At 55.9% G+C, this 21,404-nt stretch overlaps 1 protein-coding gene across 2 annotated transcripts; it reads left to right on the forward strand.

Moving 5' to 3' along the window:
• The first annotated feature begins 4,384 nt into the window (after positions 1-4,384).
• On the forward strand, positions 4,385-21,390 carry RAB35 (RAB35, member RAS oncogene family). Of its 2 annotated transcripts, XM_080821727.1 has the most exons (7): positions 4,459-4,648; positions 10,205-10,255; positions 13,001-13,124; positions 17,349-17,473; positions 17,567-17,691; positions 19,022-19,124; positions 19,900-21,390. In XM_080821727.1, exons 1-7 carry the CDS (start codon positions 4,597-4,599, stop codon positions 19,938-19,940), a joined length of 621 nt encoding a protein of 206 aa, XP_080677853.1. In that variant the 5' UTR covers positions 4,459-4,596; the 3' UTR covers positions 19,941-21,390. The 2 variants fall into 2 exon arrangements, with proteins under 2 accessions (XP_080677854.1, XP_080677853.1); XM_080821728.1 differs by having other exon boundaries at positions 4,385-4,648; positions 19,022-21,390.
• The last annotated feature ends 14 nt before the right edge of the window (positions 21,391-21,404 follow it).

Below are 21,404 nucleotides of genomic sequence, written 5' to 3' on the forward strand. Positions count from 1 at the left end.
TTCCCGCAAGCAGGGAACTTAATGCTCACTCGATTCTACCTGAGGGGCTACCTGAGGGCAGTTGCCAAGTCTCCCAGAACGGCACCAGGCATGCAAGGGTGGGATCAAGGCCAGTTTGCAGTTCCATCAAAACTTTCTTTATTCCCTCCCTCTTGGACCACTGTGTTAGAAGTGTCCCATCCTGACTCCTCATTCAAAGTCCCTGGCGTTCAGTTCCCCCGCCCATTCTCAATTCTGATTTGCCACCTGCTGCTTCCTACTTAAATGATCGCAGCATGTCTGCCTCTCTCACTGTCTGTGTCAGCAACTTCATTCTACTGCTCACCAGTCTGAAATCTGGATTTCACAGCTCCCTCCAGGCCCCTGCTGCGCCCACCTTCTCTCTCCTACTGCTCCCCTAGAGGCACTGCTGGCTGTCATAGGCCTCAGGCTTGAGGTCCCCTCTCCTCGACCCTCCCAGCCTCCCCACTGGTGATACCACACTTTCCGACCCTTTGCCAGTTGAGCTCTAAAAGGGCACCTGGATGGCTCAGTCAGTTAAACTTCCACCTCCTGATTTTGGTTCAGGTCATGATCTTAGGGTGGCGGGTTCGAGTCCCGCATTGGGCTCCTTGCTCAGCAGGGAGTCTGCTGGGGATTCTCTGGCCCTCTCTCTCTGCCCCTCACCCCGCACACGCTTTTTCTCTCTCTAAATTAATATATCTTAAAAAAAAAACAAAGTGCCCTTAGCTCATGTTCAACCCTTACTACCTGACCCTCCTCCTCACCTACTGCCTGCACCCAGCAGGCACATGAGTATTTTTTATATTAGCAAATGAACCCAGTTGCCAGGTAAATTCCGTGACTGTGTTTTTGCAATACTGCTTTCTCTAGTGGATGTGGTTTGCATATTGTCCTTTGCATCTGTCCCCTCCTGCTGTTACCCTCACACCTGGCTTCAGCAGTGACCTCCTTGAAAGTTCAGCAGCGGAAATCCACTCTGGTGGATGCTTGCACCAGACTACTTTCCTAAAATAAGACATTAATATTGCTCCTCTGCTCAGAAACTTTCCCTGTTACGGTTTCTTCCGTGCAAACAGGTGGCACCGCAAAGTCTCCTCCGTAAACTGGCTGTTCAGAACAGCAGGACAGCCCTTCCCATCGGTGGCGCATATGGAGGCCCACCTCAGGTCCCCGCGGCTTATAGCTTTGTCCATTTATAGTTTCGTTCTCCCTCTTCCTTTCTCCCTACCTCTATCCACCAACCTGCCTCCCAGAACACAGCCTACCACTGAACTGTAGTTTAAATAAACATAAAGCAGTGTTCCTAGGGGGCACCCGGGTGGCGCAGTTTAGTGTCCAACTTGATTTCGGCTCAGGTCGTGATCTCAGGGGCATGACACTGAGTCCCATGCTGGGCTCCATGCAAGGCTTGGAGCTTGTTTGAGGTTCTCTGTCCTTCTACTGCGCACCCCCCGCCCCCTGCCCGCCAAATAAAATTTTTTTTTAAAGCACCCGATGTTTCTAGAGGAAATATGCTCCGTTTCATTCGGGGGACACCAGGCACATATCCTGGCCGATAGGGAATTCCCCCTTGAAACCAAAACTGATGATTCTCAGACGGTGACAGCTGCTGTCTAAATACACCTGTTGTTCAAGGCTCTTAAGTTCCAGTTCCATCATGAAATCTTTATGAGGAAATCTTCCCCATCATTTGAGTGACAAGTGATAGCTCTCTTCCTCTCAAGTCTGGACCGCTCATTTGACAGCTGCTTTATCTATTACATTATCTTGTTTGTAATTCTTTGTATGTCTTACTGCTGAGAAGACTGTCAGCTGCTGGAGGGAAAATGCTCTATTCTACAACTTATGGCATATAGCAAGTGGTAAGCACTTACTAAATAGTTACTGAGTAAACAATTAATGCCTACTGTTTTCCAGAAGACACGTGCAGGCAAGTCAGAAATCTGGTCTTCACTATGGCCGATTCAGCATTTTTTTTTTTAAAGACTCATTTATTGGGGCACCTGGGTGGCTCAGTTGGTTAAGTGTCTGCCTTCAGCTCAGGTCATGATCCCAGGGTCCTGGCATCAAGTCCCGCACTGGGATCCCTGCTCAGTGGGGAGTCTGCTTCTCCCTCTCCCTCTGCCTCCCCCACTTGTGCTGTCAAATAAAATCTTAAAAAAAAAAAAAAAGATACATTTATCTAGGGATGCCTGGGTGGCTCAGTTGGTTAGGCATCTGCCTTTGGTTAAGGTCATAACCCCAGTCCTGGGATTGAGTCCCACATCAGGCTACCTGCTCAGCGGGAGCCTGCTCCCTCTGCTTGCCGTTCCCCCGCTTGTGCTCTTTCTCTGACAAATGAGTAAAAAAATAAAATAAAATAATTCATTTATCTATTTTAGGGAGAGTGCGAGTGAGTGTGCACGAGGTTGGGGAGAGGGAGAAGCAGAGGGAGAGAGAAACTTAAGCAGACTCTGAACTGAGCAGAGTCCAATGGAAGCTCCATCTCACGGACCTGAGATCATCCTGAGCCGAAAGCAAGAGTCGGATGCTTAACCACAGAGCCACCCAGGTGCCTTTCTGCTACACTTCTGAGTAAAAGTATCCTGCAGCCTGATACCAGGAGGCTGCCTTGGAAACGTGTGTAACAGGTGTCTACAATAGGAAACAGCTGAAAGTATGAATGAGTCAGTGCAAAATGCTCATAGCTAACAGCATGTTGCTGTTTATCTCATGCCTGTATGTGCCAGATAATTTACAAACCTCTCTAAGCCTCACAACTATTCTGTGTGGAAATGGGCTCCAAGATGTGATGTGACTTATCCTAAATCTCAAAGTGACGGGTTCCACGCTCAGTGTGGAGTCTGCCTGGAGTCCTCTTTCTCTCCCTCTGCCCCTCCACCTGCTCTTGTGCTCACTAAAATAAATCAATCTTAGAAAAAAAAAAAAAAAAGGCCTATGAGCAGCTCCTCTCCCAGGCAGTACCTTCAGGTTCCAAGCCCATGTTGTTTTGACATCACCATACTTGATTCTTAGTTCCTGGAAAAACAACTCAAAACTTGAGCTGGACACTCCATGAGCTGTTCAAGGATCTTCCCTGTGACCTTGTTTATAAAAAAAAAATTATAAACAACGTGAGTGCCTATCAATAGCAGAGTGGTTAAATTACAGTATAACCCTAGGACAGCGTAATACCACACAGCTGTTAAATGACAGAACGCCCAAACGTGTTGAAGAGAAAAGGCAACATTCATACATGTATCTGTTTGCTTAGACACAGAAACTCATTGAGGGACACTGATTAATTCATTCAACAAATATTTCTTAGACAGCTTAAGGTGTCCAAGGAACTTATTAACAAGGGTTACCTGGGAAGAGTGGGTCTGAAGAAAAAACTTGTACTTTGGGGTAAGCTTCTGTACAGTTTGGTTTTTGACCATGAGCATTACTTCTTATAAAGTCAAACTAAAAATGATAAAACGAGTAGAAATACTTAACAGCTACTTGACTGGAAAGGGACGGGGCTAAAGAACTTCGAATTCCCTGTAATTCTCTAATCAGAATGGCAGTAGGAGCATCTCACTTTCAGGCCAGGTGGGAACTTACTCCAAAACGGGGGAAAAAACTGGAGCTGATGATAAACCCAATCCCGCTTAACTCCCGGCAGCCCAGGTCTTCCTAACCACACGCTTTTGAGATGTGACTGTGTAGGCGGTGTGAAATCGAAGCCGAGGGAGCTGCTGCTTCGGGCTGCGGGCGCCGCTCACACCGGCTCGGCGTCAAGGTGGACGGGGCTCTGACTCTGGAACTGCCCTCCCCATGTTACCAAGGAGGCAACTCAGGCTTCACGGGGCCAGGAGGTGATTCAAAGGCCACACTCCTCTCACGCTCCGCTCCGCAGGCGACTCGTGGCCCTCAACACCGGGCAGCCAGCGTCCACCCGGACGTCCAGTCCGCAGGCCCGGGACCAGCACCCCGGAGGCGGCGTCCGTGCGGAAGGGGGCGGAGTGTCCGGATCCCGGGTCTCGAGAAACCGGGAGCTCGGCGTAAGCCCCGCCTCCAAGGTCACTGCGTGCCGGTCTTTCCGTCTCCGCAGCGCCTGCGGCTCTCGAAGATGCAGGAGCCAGTCCGTCCCGGGCCACGGCCGAGCTTCTCCGGCGCTCTCGGCGTCCTTCAGGGCTCCACAGCAACCCCGCTCTCCGAAACCCTGGGCCGCGCACAGCTGCGGCGACGTTCGCCGACGAGACGCGGAGAAGACTAACCCGCACCCGGGCCCGCGCCCGCGCCCGCGGGAGTCCGCCAGGGCGCCTGCGCGGGGCGCGAGCGCGGAGAGGGCGCGGCTGGCCGCGGCTGCGGCTGCGCAAAGGCGGTGTCAAACGTTGCGCCTGCGCGCTGGCGGGGCGGGGCGGGAAGGAGGGAGGCGGCGGCGGCAGCGGCGGCGGCGGCTGCTGAAGAGGAGGAGGAGGAGGAGGGGGAGAAGAGGGAGGTGTTTCTGTCAGTTCCGGCTGTTTGTTCGGGAAGTGGATCCGCCGCTGCCGAAGCAGCCCGGAGGGAGCTGCGGATCGCGAGGCCAGCACCGACCCCGCCCGCCCGCGCGTGCCTCCCCCGCCCGCCATGGCCCGGGACTACGACCACCTCTTCAAGCTGCTCATCATCGGCGACAGCGGTGAGGGCCGCGGCGGCCGGACGCGGCGTGGGCCCTGCCGGGCGCGGCCCGCGGGGGCCTCGGGGCGGGCAGGCGGGCGGGGAGGTGCCGGCCCGCGCGGGGCGGGGCTGCCTGGCGGCCGCCGGCCCTAAGGGCGCGCAGAGGGGCTGCGGGCGGCCTCGAGGTGAGGTTGGGGCACCCGGCTTCGGAGCGGAGGGGCTGGGGCCCCCGGTCCTCTCGCCGCGCCTGCCCCTGCCTCACGTGTGACCTTGGTCAAGTCGCGCGATGCCTGGAGTTGGAGAGACCCGGGTTCGAGTTCTGGGACGACCAGCTTCCTTACTCCGTGACCTTGGGCAAGTTGTTTCGCCTTTGTGAGCCTCAGTTCCCTCCTCAGTTCCCTCATCTGTGAAGTGGGGACTTGCCTTGCTGGGTGGTATGACTGTTTGATGAGATAAAGCTGGGAAAGTGCTTAGCGCCCAGCCTGGCATAACGTCAGCCCTGGGTAGGTGCTAGCTATTGATGGAATTATTAGTGCCGTTTGTAAGCCTCAGTTTTTTCATCTGTAAACTGGGGATAATCCCAGAACCTTTCTCATGGGATTACCTTGCACAGGGCCTGGCACATTCCTGCTGAGTTATTACCCGTGTGGTTCTGTCTCCCCATCTGTAAAATGGAGTAATAGTAGCATCTGCCTCTCAGGGCTCACTGAGTGTTCAGTGAGGTAATACATACTTAGTGTTGGCAACAGTGCCTGCACATAGAGAGTGCTCAGTACGTGTTTGCTGCTAACGGACTGTATACTAGATGGGTACTGGAGGTGGGTCAGGCAGTATTGCAAAAGGGCTTTGACCACGTATGCTCTCTGCGAGAGCTCCTAGCTCCATGCAGTACATCTTCTCCAGGGCCTGGTGCAGTGCCTTGCAACCGGTAGGTGCCTAAAACACATTTGTTGAATGAATGAATGAATCAGTGTTAAGTTCCTAGAAAAGACAGGTTGGTTCCTGGGAAAGGGTGGAGGGTTTTAGAGGTGTTTGGAGTGTGGCAGGTAAGCAGGTTTATGGGGTGACCAAGAGGTCAGGGAGGCAGGCCCTGGGAGGTTTATGGGAGCATAGCTGAGGTGCTGGGATTATATGATGGGGAAGGAGGCTTGGGAGCATGCCAGGTTTATAGACCAGACCTGAGTTGAGGGCAGGGGAGTCATATGACTGAAGGCAGAGGGTAGATTGGTGGTGGCGCCCATGGGTTGTTAAAGAAAGGGGCGGGGAGGGGGGCAAATCAAAGGAGTTGGGAGATGCTGATGGAGGAGTGCTGGGTGACACTGGGCCATAGCTGGCTGTGGAAGTGAGTGGGTTTTGATCTCACTGTGAAGCTAGATTGGGATGTGGTTGGTGGTTTGGATCCAGTGAAGGATGGTTGAGGTTTTTGTGGTTACTAGTGGAAGGGAGAGGTAAGGGGAAAAGTTAGGGGCCAACGAGGGAGATGCAGAGTAGCTGTGGTCAAGGAAGGAGTTAGATGGGTGGAGGGTGGATTCGTTGTGGTTTGAATGAAAGAAAACTAGATGAGCTGTGTAGACTAACCCTTGGAGATAGAGTCTGGCATTCCTCAGGGTCCCGAGACTTACGCTTTTATAGGATTTGATTTCAGCCCTGGGCCTTTGTTCCCAGGGGCTGACACCAGGGTAGTTTCTCTCCCTTTGGAGAGAAAGTAAGCCCACCACAGTCAGGGGTCCTTATTCCTCTAGGGCTTGTGTGTTGATATCCAAAAATGAAAAAGTATAAACTCTGCAAGAGGATGCAGCTTGTTGGCTTTTCTCTGTAAAACCGAGGGGGTGGTTCTGGCCCCCTTTCTCACAGTACGTTTTGCCTACTGTGTTGATTTTTCACTCAGAAGTCAGGTGTGGGAGAAGACTCACTAAGTTACGTGGCTGGCTCCTAGCTCAGTCTGCGCTTGTAGAAGTACATCAGGTACAGGAGTCAAAGCTGGACCCTTATGAGCCTGGGAGATGGTAGCCGCGGTTCAGACTGAGCATGGCACCTGAGCGAGGAGGAGAGGATCAGGGACCGCCCAGGACTGGCTCCTTACGGGGAGGCTTTCAGGTTTTTCAAATGCTTTCATGGACACTCTCATCTGGTTCTCACCTGCTGCCTGTGCAGTTTGTCACATGAGGAAACTAAGGCTCAGAGGAGCTGATTGCCTTGCACGAAGTTACACAGCTCATCACAGGCAAAGCCAAGCCTTAATGCACATCAGTGCGATGGGGGAGCAGCTGGTGTCAGGCCTGGCGGGCCCTCAATGAGTGTTCGTTTCTTTATTACAAAATCTAGAGTTCTTCTTCCCACTCTGCCACATTGTACATGCTTCTGGAATACATTCCCTCAGCTTTTGCAGCTCTTCTTTATGGCCGAGGTTCTACACTTTTTCCAATGTTTTTCTGACTTTTTTTTTTTTTTTAAAGATTTTATTTATTTGAGAAAGAGAGCGAGAGAGAGCACGAGAGGGGGAAGGTAAGAGGGAGAAGCAGACCCCCTGCTGAGCAGGGAGCCTGATACAGGACTCGATCCTGGGACTTCAGGATCATGACCTGAGCTGCAGGCAGACACTCAACCAGCTGAGCCACCCAGGCACCCTGTTCTTCTGACTTTTAAAGCACAGAAGTGTAATAGCATTTCGTCTGATCTGTGTGGCCAGCCATCCTCATTCTTAGAACCTGGAGGCTGGAGTGGCCGTCAGAGAACTAGTTAGAGCCTTTCACTTTGCAGATGAGTGAGCTGAGGCTCAGAGAGAGGAAGTGACTTGTCTGAGGTTGTACAGTGAGTGGGTGACAGCCAGGATTAATATTGTGAGTGCTTTACTCGAAGGTCTCAGGGACTTCAGCTGTCCACAACTGAAGCCCAGACGGTGAGGGAACTTTTTGTAGCCCAAAGGAGGAGCAGGGCTGAGGGTGGGGACTTTTGTGGGGGCTTTTTGAGGACCCGAGCACCTGTGTAGGCCGAGAGGCAGGGAGCAGGGGAGAGCGGTGATGGTTGAGGGGCATGTGCGGTGTTTGCCGAATAAATCTGTCTTCTGCTGCCGTGCTCTCCACAGGGTAGAAGATGATGGGGCTGGACTGGTTGGGTTTCGTGCTCCGTACGGTTCTTGGGAAGCCCTTGTCTTCAGCAGTGCTGAAGGTAGATTGGTACCTATCACGTCCTCCCTTCGGCCAGTGCTGTGGGATGAATGCAAGAGCATGTTTTCCCGAGGAGGCCTCTTCCAGGGATATTTAAGAGAGGTCATTTCTCAGGGTGGGTTTCTCTTCCTTTCAAAGGGAAGAGCAGTGCCGGAGATTGGGGTCAGGCCCAGAGCAGCAGTTACTGTGGTGACCGTAGTGGTCGTTCTGCAGCCTGGTGGTTTTCAGCAGCTCTGCTGAGCACGGGGGTGAGTGAAGGGGACTCGGAGAGGCCAAGTTGGACTGCTGTTTCCTTGCTTCTTGCAGAGAGAGCAACTCCCCTTACTTTTATTTATCTTATTTTATTTTTTGAGAGAGAGAGAGAGCCATTGGTGGGAAGGGAGGGGCAGAGGCAGAGGAAGAAGGAGAGAGAACCCTAAGCAGGCTGCATGCCCTGTGCAGAGCCCGACAAGGGGCTCAGTCTCACCCTGAGATTGTGACCTGAGCCGAAACCAAGAGTCAGACGCTTAACTGACTGAGCCACCCAGGCACACCCTCCATACCTGTTTTAGATATATGGGATTCAGATAAAATTTAATTTTAAGAAGGATTCTGTTGCCCCTGAAAGTTTGAAAACCATTGCTTTGGCTTCGGTGAGTGCCGTGGTCATAGCATTAGACGGGAAAGCTGTCAGTGCAATTGGCATTTGTTGTTTGGTCCTGAATTCATTCAGCCGTGCTTTGTCGGTGTCTGCTGAGTCTGGTGAGTGCTGAGCCCTGCTTCCAGCGCTGCAAATATCCAGGCCAAGGCAGGCAAGATCTGCTTCCTAGAGGAACTCGCAGCTAGTGGCCCAGACGCAGCTTTTAGCTGAGTAAGCAGACCCAGAAGGCTCCAGGAGGAAGCCAAGGAGCCGGCAGGCCTGATGGGGTGTCAGCGCTGGGCAGAACGCCGTGAGGGACCCAGCCCAGGGCTTGGGCTTTCCTTGGGCTCAGCAGGAAGCCTCGCTGAGGCGACAATGAGGAAGTGGCCCCCGAGCAGGAGCACTGCAAGCCCAGGGGCTGAGCAGCAGGTACTGCGGGTGCAGCGCCGGTCTGCTCAGAGCCGCACCCCTGTCCTTGGGAAGGGAAGATTCACTCCAGGAAACAAGTTCTGGGTGTCCCCGGCCAGTTCCCAGAAGAGAGCATCAGAGAGGGCTGGCCGGAGAGGATGTCTGGGGTTGGTTAGGTTTCGAGAAGCAACACGGGAGATGGACGGAGGCAGTGTCCTCTCAGGTTCTGATGAGCACTTACGGGCTCCTCCCCACTAATGTACACTTAGCCTGGGGGGGCAGTTGAGACCCTAGTGGAAGCTCTCCTCCCGCCAGCCGTGGCCGCGCTGCCGCTACGGATCTGACAGGAGGGAGGTGCAGGAGTCCTTTTGGGGTCTTTTGGTTCCACTTTCTGAACCAGATGCAGGAAGACTGCCCTGGCAGTGTGTATCGGAGAGCGCCCCAGAGCCCTGGCTTCACATCGAGGCCCCGTGCATCCCCGCGGAGGCCCTGGAGGCCAGCTGCTTAGCTTTCCGCGGCCCCGGTGCCTCTTCAGAGACGGAGCGGGAATTACGGGCGCGTCCAGGGCCCATTGCACACACAGCTCTGTGGGCACCGATTCTTTCCTTCTGTGGTTGGTTCACCCAGTCGGCCTCAGGCTTGGCAGGGGTAGGGGATGGGATGGGGGAGACAGGGCAGGTGTACAGGCTAGTGCTGCTCGTTTTAAGGTAAAGGGAAGCCAAGCTTATGGGATTCTGCTTGTTCTTGGGACAAGTAGGCTAGGGGTTGCTGTGGTAAGTGAAACGGTCTTAGCGCGTGTGAGCTCTTGGGCTGACAAGTGTAAGGCGGATCCCCCAACCCCCACCAATCCGAGCTGGCAGTGATATCAGCAGGGGGAGGATGGCTGGCAGTGTTGTCTGGGCCTCAGTTTTCTCACCTGTAAAATGGCCTCGATAATCTCAAGGGTCCTTTTCAGGTCCACAATTCCTCGTCTCATGCTGCACACAAACTGGGGCTCCACTCGGTGTATGCTTTTCTAGGGACCGTGTGGCTTAGACACACTTGGGGCTGTTTCATGTGGCTGACCTTTCTCCCTGCTTTATTTCTGTCATCTGGTATCTTCCTCTGGGTCTCATCAGCACAGGGCCTGGGCAGAAGCCCCTTTCTCATCTCTCCCCACGGGACTCGGGCAGCTTATCTCGCACCAGGACAGAGGGAGAGGTCAGACGTTGAGTGGGAGAGATGGTTTGGTGTGTGGCCGATCAGGGAGATAAAAAGCAGCATTGAGGTGGGAGATGCGTCTGCTGAGCTTCTAGGAGTCAGCATTTGGGTGCCATCTCCCTGAAGGACTGGGCTGGAGGGAGGGACGCACGCCCCCCCTCATCTCCTGCTTTCTCTCCCGCAGGTGTGGGCAAGAGCAGTTTACTGTTACGTTTTGCAGACAACACTTTCTCAGGTGAGTGTGCCCCTGGGGTGCTGCTGGAGTATTTTGGGTTTGAGATCCCTTTACCTGGCCGGGACTTTGCCTACTGTCAGTCTGGTTCAAAAAATCTTTTTGCGGACCCATCCCTTTTCCACCCAGAGACTTCTTGTGCCCCAGCATTTAAGGGAGAAAAGGGAAAGTTGAATATTACGAGTTAGTGCCTGCCTGGATAAAATGTCAAACAGGCAGACTCACGAGGTGAAGAATGGGAGCCCTTCACCCGCCCCTGCTCTGGTGCCCCGGGAGCCTCTGTCCAGCACGGTGTGTCTTCCTGGCTTTTTTCCAACTCCACATGCGGTGGGTTGGCAACTGGCCGTCCGTTCTTCCCCATCTCTAGCAGTCCTCTGCTTCTTCCGAATGCTTTTGGGTTTTCCTGGGTCGTGCGTGTGTGGACCTTCATCCTTCAGCAGCCGTGCTCCCGACGTGTGTGTGCTTTCTGGCTGCTTCTGGTTTAAGTGATACATTAGGTGGGACGGGTCGTATGTTCATCCTTGTGTAGAAGGGGAGTTAACGCTAACGAGATCAGGGGCTAAAGGCAATTGAAAATGCCGACTCGCCTTTTAAAGAAGCTGTGCTAAGTGACGCTCCTCCTGAAGCGGTCAAAAGTGCCCCTTGTCAGCTCTGATCAGTGCTGCGTCTTAGTCTTCGTTTTTGCTAAGCTAGTGGGCAGAACGTGCTACCACCGAAGCGTGTGTTTTCCCGATCGCTGGTGAAGCTGGACACGTTTTTGTTGAGTGTCAGATTCATTGCAGAGGTTTCCAGTTGGCTTGGCCTCTCCGATCAAGGACGGAACATGACTCTGTCGTCGGAATTCGTGTGCTGTGGTTGGATAGCGCTCTACAATTAGGAAGTGATTACGTGGCAAACACTTCCCTCTTGATAGAGAATTGGGTTTGGTCCGACAGCAGCCCTGCGGCACCCCTGGTGTGAAGTTGGGAAGAATTGTCTGCCCCATGTGCTCTTGGGCGCCACTAAGTCTCAGCCCATCTGTGAAGTGGGACCCCTCGGCGTCCCTCCCACGCAGGGTTATTGCGAGGGTTACCCGAGACGCCCGGAGTCCTAGTGCCTGGACTAAGGAATCCCTCCAGCAGTAGCCGCTGGCCGGTGCTGCTGTTCCGTTCAGGGATGGGGACTCCCGGGCAGGGCAGCTCCTCAGGGTCTGGAGCGTTGCTCTTCCTCCTTGTGCCCCTCTCGCTTGCTCCTGGGAGCTTTCAGCTCTGGTCTCCCGGGCAGTGTCTCCTTTCCATTTTTACCCCCAGTGTCTTTTTTTTTTTTTTTTTTTACAGATTTTATTTATTTGCCAGATTGAGAGAGAGAGAGAGAGTACACACAAGCAGGCCGAGAGGCAGGCAGAAGCAGTGAGAGCAGGTTTCCTGACAAGCAAGGAGCCCGATGTGGGACTCGATCCCAGGATTCTGGGATCATGACCCGAGCCGAAGGCAGCGGCTTAACCAACTGAGCCACCCAGGCGTCCCTACCCCCAGTGTCTTAGTGGAGTCCACTGTTGGTTCTGGGCCAAAGCATCACAGCAGCTTCTGCCCATCCCACACCCGACGGGTGAATTCATCTCGCCCATACGGGTCTCTGGCAGCGCTTTCCTGGGCTGGCCCGCCTCTGCGGCCTTCTCACAGGGGCAGAGTTTGTACTGGGGGTTCCTCCAGCTCGGCACCACCAACACTGGGGCCCTGCGCTTCCCCCGGGGCGAGGCCCGCGCGGCGGGTAAGGATGTTGAGCAGCAGCCGGGGCCTCCACTGATGAGGTGCTCGTGGCTCTGCCCCCCACCTTCTCCCGGCCTTGGAAATGGTGCCTGTTTTTTCCAGGCCCAAGTGTGACTTCCTCCCCAAAGCTTTCCTCGATCTCTGCCCCACCCTGAACTTTGACCCCTCCTTTGCGCTCCGTATAGTTGGGTGTGTGTGGGTCTTGCCTGCAGCACTGTGTTACACAGTCCGCCCCAGACAGAGCAGGAATGTTGCTGTTTGTAGGCCAGGCGGGACAGGACAGTGCCTAGATTTTCTCCTCCGCTCCGTCTTTCACAGAGATGCCCGAATGAAGTGTTTCCAGTGCGGCTCAGGCTCTGATTCAGACCCTTCAGTGCCGCGCTGCCACACGCCAGAGAAAGGCCAAGTTGTGAAAATGGCACAAAGACCCTGAGACCTGGCCTCTGGTCCCCTTGCCTGCCTCCCACTGCATGCTCCACCTCACGTCACACACACACCCCTTCCCCCATTGCTGTTTTTGCTTCCCTTTCGTCTGCCTGCAGCAGTGTTTTCCAAAATGCAGGTCGTGACTTGTGTGTTAGGACGGTAATGTTGTGGGTCATTTACAGTGTTGGGAATAGCACAGGAAAAAGAAACCCCAGAGTGTGGCCTGGGTCTCCCAGCACGCTCAGGCCACTGCTGACACATCTGTGCCCACCCCTCTCATGAAAGGAGCCTGCCACGGTCTCCTGGTTCCTGTTCCTTTGTGGGGCTCCTCATTCTGGAAATGGGGTCTTTCTCACTTCGTTTCATTGTGTCCTCTCACCCTCACCTCCACTGAGGTGTCCATGGGGTTGTGGGCTTTGTTCTTGTTCAGGGCTGTGTCCCTGGGGCCTGGAACGCGCTGGGCACAAAGAGCCAGCAGGGAGCACTGCGGAGGCCGGGGTCCCCTGTGTGGCTGAGGCCGCATCCGGACGGGGCGCCCCGTGGGCCTGGCTGACGTGCGTGTGTGTGTGTGCAGGCAGCTACATCACCACGATCGGAGTGGACTTCAAGATTCGGACCGTGGAGATCAACGGGGAGAAAGTGAAGCTGCAGATCTGGGACACAGCTGGGCAGGAGCGTTTCCGAACCATCACCTCCACGTGAGTCGGGCTGGCCCCCACCATTCTCACCCCTCACCACCTGTATTTGGACACAGTGTCGGGTGTCCGGGCTCCCTGAAATGTCACTGGGGTGGGCCCCTGAGCTGTTAGGAGGCAAGCTCCTTGCTGGCGTGGCGTGAGAGGAGGAGGTGACAAGGTGGGCTGCTGCCCACAGCCGGTGGCTGAGCACCGTGGCTCTGGGGGCTGGCAGGATAGTACGAGTCAGTCAGCTCACCCCCTAGCCTTCAGCTCCTTGGTATATAAAATGGGAGAACAGGGATGTGGCTTCCTAGATGGTCAGACACAGTGAGTGACTTGTTCGGTGCTAGCAGTGACAGCCACGGTCGGCCGTGCGGGCTCCTGTCACCCACCCGGACTTGGAGGAGGCTTCTCTTTTTTGAGAGGCCAGGAAGGAGCACTGGTACATAGGAGGCTGTTGGGAGGCCTCCTCTGCCTCCCCAAACCCCTTTGCCAGGAACCTGGTTCACCCAGTGGGCTGCCCTCCTTTGCTGCTGCAGCACCTTTGTGGTCCTTAGCTGGAAAGAGGGGGACCCAGCTGGAGCCCCAGACAGCAGGAGCCCTGTGGACCTGTGGAGGGGCTCTCGGTTCTTGGGCTTTTAATAGAATAGCCTCCAGGAAGGAGCAGGGCTTTGAAGACGGTTCGGAATTTATATTTCTGTTCTGCTGTGTGACCTTGGGCAGGTTGCCTCAACTCTCTGTGCTTCGGTTTCCCAGAGGGTTTCTCCTTAGGGTTGGCCTTAATGCCGAGTCCTCTGTGCCAGGTGCTCGGTGCTCGGGCTTCACCCAGATGATCTCATTGCGCCCACTGCAGTCGGCACTATTGCTTTCCACATTTTACAGATGAGGGACTTCTGAGAGCGGGCCTGGTGAGTGAGCGCCAGGGGCTGAGCTGGGGCGCCCCGCGGTGTGTGCAGAGAAGGAGCCGCTGTTGGGCCTGCAGTAGTTGCTTTCATAGGCCTCTCCTTTGCCTCCGCCCGAAGTTCCTGTGTGACTGGGGGCTCTTGGGAAAGTGTGAGTTTTTCTGGCCAGAGATCCCTTTCCTAGCTTCGGCCTAGAAACGGGACAGACCCCAGGCTGCCTGCCCATCCAGAGACTCCTCAGGATCTTGTGTGCGGTGGGACGTTGAGGGATGAGAAGCCCTCACAGTGGTGGCGGGGAGTGTCGTGGGGGGACTCTCGGAGGCGCTGCCAGGCAGAGAGAGGGGCTAGGCCAGTGGGTGGGCTGCGCTGGTTTGAGGGGCTGGAGCTTGAGCAGGAGGGGCTTCTGTCACTGGGCCAGTGGTGCCAAGCACACGTGCGCCATGACCGGTGATGCCATAGACCCCTCTGCCGGTGCAGCCCTCGGTGACTACTTGCTGACGATCTGCCCGAGTCCCCTTGTGTCTTAGCAACTGCCAGTAAGGCCTTAAGGAGAGCTGCTGGGTCTGAGGCTCCTTGGGGTAGGATGGATGGCGTGGGCAGCCCAAGTGTCCAGACCTGAATAGGACCACCTGTCCAGGTCGGGAGGTCTGGGCCCCGAGCCCAGATGTCCTTACTCTGAGCTGGGACTGTCGCTGAGGATTTTACTGAGTTTGTTTCACTTAATCCCGAATAAAGAGTCTGTGACTATTTCTATTTTATGGGTGAGAAAATTGAGGCCCAGCGAGGGCACAGTTGAAGTGAGGCCCATTTGATGCCAAAGCTCTTGCCTTCAGGTCCGGTCCACAGCCCTGCTCCCTGCTGGCCCCCACCCCGAGGGACTGGGGCTGAGGTAGCTGCCCTGATGTCTTCTGTGGGTAGAAGCCGCTCAGGGAATTCAGGGTGGCCGAGAGTACCGGGCTGTGGCTGTGAAAGGGCTTTGGGCAGGGTAGTGGGCTGGGGTGTAGAGAAGCCTGTGGCCACCTTGAGGTCCACTCCTTTTAGGTCAGGGTGGGCAGAGGGTGAACCGCCTCCTTCTGTTGGGGGACACTGAGCAGCTCAGCTAGTGGAGGGCAGTATGTGTGTTTTGGGGTACTTGAGAAGGGGGCTGCGCAGTGGTGGCTGGGGAGCCCGGGCTCAGCCCCCTGCTGCCATCTTGCTGGTCTTGGGGAAGCTGAGGAAGCTCCGTCCTACGTCCCCTGCTCTGTGCCTCATGAGGCAGGAGGTGCTGTGCACACCATGCCGAGGGGGCACGGAAAGACGACGTCCCTTGAGGGGGGCTGCGGAAGGAGGAGGGAGTCTTGGGGGAGAGTTCAGGAGTTGTTCTCAGGGATTGGGGCTGTCGGGGTGTGGTAGTGTGGCCTTTTCTGATTGGGGCATTGAAAGAGAAACTAACACTGCGTCCTGTTAGCCTGACAAGGAGCCCTGTTGTCACCCCGTTTCTTATCTCTCTGAGGCTGGGGTTTGCTGACCCAGAGAAGCATGGCTGGGGTGCATGTCAGGGAGGAGTGAGTAACAAGGTGCTGGATGGTGAGGAAGGGAAGCCCCTTTGATGGTTGGCCCTGGACCAGGAGTCAGACCCAGACGCCATGACTTCAGCAGGTCATTGCACGTGGCCTTGTGGCCTCAGGGGTAAAATGGCGGCCCTCATGTCTGTCACACCAGGTTGCTGCAAAGACTGATAGGGCTATGGATATAAAGTGTTGGTGCTGGGCTGGGCACAGAGCTGAGCAGGGCTGAGTGGGTGTGATTACTGGTGGCAGTGGTGACAGGAGGCCCAGAAGCACTGGTGTCCCTCTTGTCAGAGCTCTGAGCCCCCGATCTCGTCCTCAGACTGGTTCTCGCTCTCCGATAAAGCCCTTTCAGCATTTCTTGGTATTTTCAATAGTCTTCAACGCAGGAGAGCTTGGAAGTGTGTTCCTCTGCTCGCACTACCTTTGCTGGCCGGGGACAGTCGCCTGTCGCCCTAGTCCTGGTGCGCATGCCTGCCCAGGTGGGCGATGACCTGGTGCTCCCAGCAGCAGCAGGTTTGGAGGGCCTGGCCCCCGCCTGGCTTCACAGTGCGGGCTCCCCCGGGCAGCGACACTGTCCCTGGAAGGCCGAGCTGTGGCAGAATGAAGCGCGGGGAGACCCCCGCAGGTTCCTGAGGGGGCTGGAGCCCGGGGCACCGCGCAGCCGCTTCTGTTCGCAGCCCTGGTCTTCGGCCGCGGCCTCGCACGCTGTCCCTTGGTTTCCTTCCGCCTGTGTCAGGGGCCCCGGCTTGTCACTGAAGGAATAGTAATAATGGTGAAGAGCCACCGTTCCTTGACCGTTGGCTACTTACTGACTGGCCCTTGTGGAAACAGAAGTCATCTCCTTTATTCCTCGCAGCCATCCCAAGAGCCAGTACTCACGTGTCCGTTTTATAGTTGAGGAAGGAGGTGCGTCGAGGTGCCCGCGCTAACCCTCCCGGAGTTCCACAGCCTTTCAGAGGTGGCACCAGGGTAGCCTCTGTCCTGTGACCGGGCCTAGAAAGTGAAGAGTTGGCCAGGGCGCTGACGAGCCAGTCGTGAGGCCGTGGCGGCGCGCACAGCCTCGCCGGCTGCATCCTCGCGGAGGCTCTGGTGCGGGGGGAGCCCGGGGGCTGGCGTGTGGGGTCCCCGTCCTCCGTCTGTCCCTCTGAACTGTAAATGCTTGGGTTATGGCGTCTGGAGGGGAATGTTCACGTCCTCCTGCCTTCCAGACCTTCTGGCTGAGCTCAGGCCAGAGGGTCTGCACGGTCGGACGGTGGTATCTCTGGGACAGCTTCTGCCCGGCTGTGCCCGGATGTCCACGCCGTTTCCACGCGCTCGCTGCCACCGGCACGGATGAGCCCAGGGTCAGAAGTGGAGTGAATGACATGCTGGCGGGGCTTGACCACTGGTGTCTTCTTGGAGTGGCATTTTACGAAGAGGCTTGAAGAGAAAAATTCTTTCAATGTTAAAACAAGCCCAGTGGTAATAGGACATCAAATACAAAAGTTACTTGCATTTTAAACCTAAAACAAGAACTTCAAAGAAGTTTCAAGCTAGTGGCAGACTCGAACAACTTGACTGACCCCTTCGGGGCCGCTCCCTCTTCCCCGGTGCCTTGGGGACAAGCATGAGCAACAGTGCTGCTGAGCGTCCTGGCCGGGGTCGGATGGAGAGGGGATGCTGGGTGTCGTGCAGGAGAGCCTGTGCCCCATCGTCGTCTCCCTGAGCGCCATCCAGACGCGGGCAGGCTCGGTCTTAGTGAAGGGGCTACTCTTGTCTAGGCTGAAGCTCTGACACAGATCCTGACCCTGCAGGTATTATCGGGGGACCCACGGGGTCATCGTGGTTTATGATGTCACCAGCGCGGAGTCCTTTGTCAACGTTAAGCGGTGGCTTCATGAAATCAACCAAAACTGTGATGATGTGTGCCGAATATTAGGTGAGGCTGGACCCCCCGGGGTGGGGACAGTGGCCTGGAGGGTGACAAGGGGGTACTCCTGCAGGCCTGGGCTGACTGTGCTTTGCCTTGAAGTGGGGAATAAGAATGACGACCCTGAACGGAAGGTGGTGGAGACAGAAGACGCCTACAAATTCGCAGGGCAGATGGGGATCCAGTTGTTTGAGACCAGCGCCAAGGAGAATGTCAACGTGGAAGAGGTGAGGCCTGGGCCCCGGGCGGGGGGCACGGGAGGGAGTGGTCCCCAGCCCTGTCCCACTGCTGCAACCCTCCTCTCTCCAGAGCATGTGGGTGCCTGACAGAAAATCTCCTAGTAACTACCGTTTCTTGGGGCCTACTGGATGCCAGGCGTCGCGCTAGGCCTTTTGCAGGTGTTAGCTTGTGTCTCGACAGTCCTCTGACCTGAGGTTCCAAGTTAAGGTCTGTCCCCCAACTTGTAAGAGGCCGAGTCACACTGAGACGCAGCCCACAGCCCAGCCACACAGGGTTTCTGCTCAGTCTTCGGCCTCACTGCCCTCCCTGGCCCCACCTGGTACCCCTGTCCGCTCTCAAGGCTTTCCCTGGGGCCTTGGCCTCCCTGCAGACACTTGGTTGCTTCCCTGTGGCTTCAGGCTTCAGGTGGGCCCCTGCTGCACGTTCCCCAGAGGCTCCTGGGGAGACAGGTCTCCCTTAGAGCTGCTGAGCTTCCGGCCAGGGGCAGCTTCCCTTCTGCTAGGCCTGCTGGGAGGTAGTTGTGAGTCTGTGGGAGAGAAGCGGGACCTTTTGCCACAAGCCTAGCAGGCCTTGCTCGTAGCTTTGGGTGAGTCCTGCCCCACAGTGTGTGGAATCTGGAGACCCAGGGAAGCCTGGATCCCCCGCTGTGTCCTGGACACCCGACTGCACAGTGACAGGGAGCCCAGGTACCTTGGAGTCAGGCTGGGATCACAAGATGGGCCTTTCTGTGGGACCTTGGGCAGTGACTTCATCTCTCCAGGTTGCTACCTGTTTCTTCTGTAGATCGGGGTGGGGTGAGAGTCCCTGCCTCCTGGGTTGTGAGCAGTAAGTGAAGCAAATTATGTCAAGTGCTTGATTCCTTTCCTGGCAGAGTGGAGGAGAGGACTGTGGGTTGGTGGGCAGTGGGGGGAAATCCACTGGATCCTGGCACCACAGGGATGTCTTAGGGTGGGGCCTGGGGGGACGTGCAGTGACGTGGCATGGAGTGGGTAGGCTCTTTGTCCCTCTGGCCTGTCACCAGAGCAGGATTCCAGGTGGAGAGGTTCTCGGTCTCTTTAGAAGAAAGCCTGGAAAATCCCTGAGATTGATTTCCCTAAGACACAGCTCTCAGGGCTTTGATGTTCCTTTTTGACCAGCTCCTTCTGGAAAGGGTTTGAGGACCTGCGTACAAAAAGCCCTCACGAGTAGAAATAGCAAATGGGGAGTGGGGCCCAGGGTGGCAGCCGAGCGGGCGGGCAGATGTGGCCCCGCGATGGGGCTCGCCACCGGGCCTCACCACCGGGTCTGAGGCACCCCCCGCCTCCTTCGTCCTCACAGATGTTCAACTGCATCACAGAGCTGGTCCTCCGAGCAAAGAAAGACAACTTAGCCAAACAGCAGCAGCAGCAACAGAACGACGTGGTGAAGCTCACGAAGAACAGTAAACGAAAGAAACGCTGCTGCTAATGCCCCCCCAGCCCACTGCAGGGACTGCGCTGTGGCCACTCCCCGGCCCGAGGCCCCGCGGGGCTCCTCGGGGACAGTCTCAGTTTCGTGCCGTTATTTAAAGAATTCTTTCCACGTTTTTGTATCGGGAGGCGCCACCGTCGGCACTTCCTCCCCTCCCCCCTTGAGTGCCAAGAAGGTGTTGGATGACCTGCCCTTCCCTTCTGGTGCCCCTGCCCCCTGGCCAAGGCACCTGGGCCCGGCGAGGACGCTGCGGGCCGAGCGGACTGATTAACCAGAGTCTGTACATAATGTATATTGCTTTAACCAGCCGCACCACCCTCGGCCTGCTCCAGCTTCCGCCTCCTTAATGCCAGCCTGCTGCAGTAGACCCTCCCGCCCCCGCCCCTCCCCGCCCCAGCAGGCGGCCAGCGGCTTCCTGAGGAGACAGGATCGAGTTCTAGCCACGGTTTTTGCCAACCTGGGCCGGTGGAGCGGGCCTTCCTCGTTACTTGTTCTCTCCTCCAGGCTGTCGGCTTCTGTCCCTGGCACGTAGGGTCTCCCCTCTCTCTGGAGCCTGTGCCACGTCTCTTCCCTGCCCAGCTCCCTTCCCTTCCCACCCCTCCCCCGCCCCCAGAACCATTCTGGCAGCTGGGGGAAACCCGGTCTTGAGGTAGGCCTGGGGGTTCTCATTAGAGGCCTAGCCTTTTGGCTTACAGGAGGACTTGCTCCTGCCTTTTGGTCACCAGATTTCTTGTCCTGCCTTCTAGATGCCTCTGAACTACAAACCCAGGGAAACCATGGCTTTTAATTTATACCAGCCTGTTTCAGTTCCAACAGAAAGGTAGGGATGTGTTTGTGCAAGGCTGGGGGCTTGCAGGGGCACTGCGGAGCGTTATTTTAATACATAAAATGAAGCCAAATCAAATGAATTAAGTTCCTCACACTTTCTCTTCCTGAGGTTTGGTTGGCACAGCAGCAAATGTTGTGGCCTCCCCACTTTGGGTCCAGTGTTTTTAGAAAAATCGAATGGCTTCCTGTCATTGTGGGGCCGGGCTCTTAGCAGAGCAGCCTTGCCTTCCTGGCCGTTTCTCGGTGGGAAAGGAGAACGGGCCTCCCACCCTTGTCTGCATCGGCCTAGGGCTTTCCATGGAGCTCTGGGGTCCCTGTTTCGGCCCCGGGCACCTCCGAGCGTGAGGAGTGGGTGCCAGGCGCTGCGGGACTGTGGGGTGCTGCGTCGGAGGTGGACGGCAGGCAGCCTTGGGGGTTCATGGACAGGACTGTTCTGGTCCAAAGGCAGCAGGAGGGTTTCTTAGTGCTCGGGAGGGAATGGCAGCCGGGGCTGGGAGCCAGCCAGCTCTGACCCTGGTCCCTGGAGGAAAAAGCCAGGGTCATCTGCACTTGGTTACCGTCCCCCTCGGGACACTTCATCATTCACCTTTCCCCTAAAAGGATCACGTAGCCTGGGAGTAATTTATTTCAACACCATGATGTGTTTTGTTAGATTTCCTTTCCTAGGTGATTTCCAGGCAAAGCCCTGATCGGACAATCACATCACAGATCACACTGCAGATTTTCCATGTTAACTGTTGGTGGGTTTTTAATCAGTAAAAACTGGGGGTTTCTTCTGACCTGTCTCTCTGCTTCCCCAGACTGCCAAAGAGCCTGTGGTTGTCTGGGAGCAGGCCTTCATTGGGGCCACCTGAAGAGGTGGGGGAGCTCTGGGCCTGGGGACGCGGTGCTGTGGAGGGCGGCCGTGGGGCCAGCCGACAGGCATCTTCTGGTTGGGGGCCGGGAGTGAAAGTGTGGTCTCCGTCCTCAGGGCTGTGCGGGGTGACCTGAGGTCCTGGGCAGGATGCAGAGAGCTCGAGACTCCTGGGCGGGCGGCGTATTCAAGTCTGAGCGTTCACGTGACATCAGTGTGGCAGTGCTTGCAGATTCGAGCAATAAGGGGAAGGGGTCCTGGAGGTTTCCAGGCCGGGCTAGAAGCTGGGCTATGGCTCTGGCAACTGGACGTCCAGACCCAGGTGGTGGGGTGATTTTGGTGACGACAGTGTGCCTGTCCCACTGAGTGTTACACGCATGATTGGGGGGTGGGGGTGGGGAGACTCACAGGGCTGGACTTACGTCCTGGTGGACCTGATGTGAAATTCCTGTTGAACAACAAAACTTTTAAATGGTTTGCTAGGATTATTTCTGTATTGAAAGTTTCTAATTATGCTTTTTAAAAAAATACTAAAAATAAAGGTTCAAGCTGCCAAATTTTCTTCCAGGG

Source organism: Martes martes (assembly GCF_963455335.1).
Source record: "Martes martes genome assembly, chromosome: 13".
In the NCBI taxonomy this organism is placed as follows: domain Eukaryota; kingdom Metazoa; phylum Chordata; class Mammalia; order Carnivora; family Mustelidae; genus Martes; species Martes martes.

Excerpts from the sequence above, each read along its gene's own strand:
- RAB35 (XM_080821727.1), top strand. The coding sequence starts at position 4,597 with ATGGCCCGGGACTACGACCACCTCTTCAAGCTGCTCATCATCGGCGAC. Across the intron at positions 17,474-17,566 it reads TGATGTGTGCCGAATATTAG|TGGGGAATAAGAATGACGAC; the intron begins GTGAGGCTGGAC and ends TTTGCCTTGAAG. Across the intron at positions 17,692-19,021 it reads AGAATGTCAACGTGGAAGAG|ATGTTCAACTGCATCACAGA; the intron begins GTGAGGCCTGGG and ends TCGTCCTCACAG.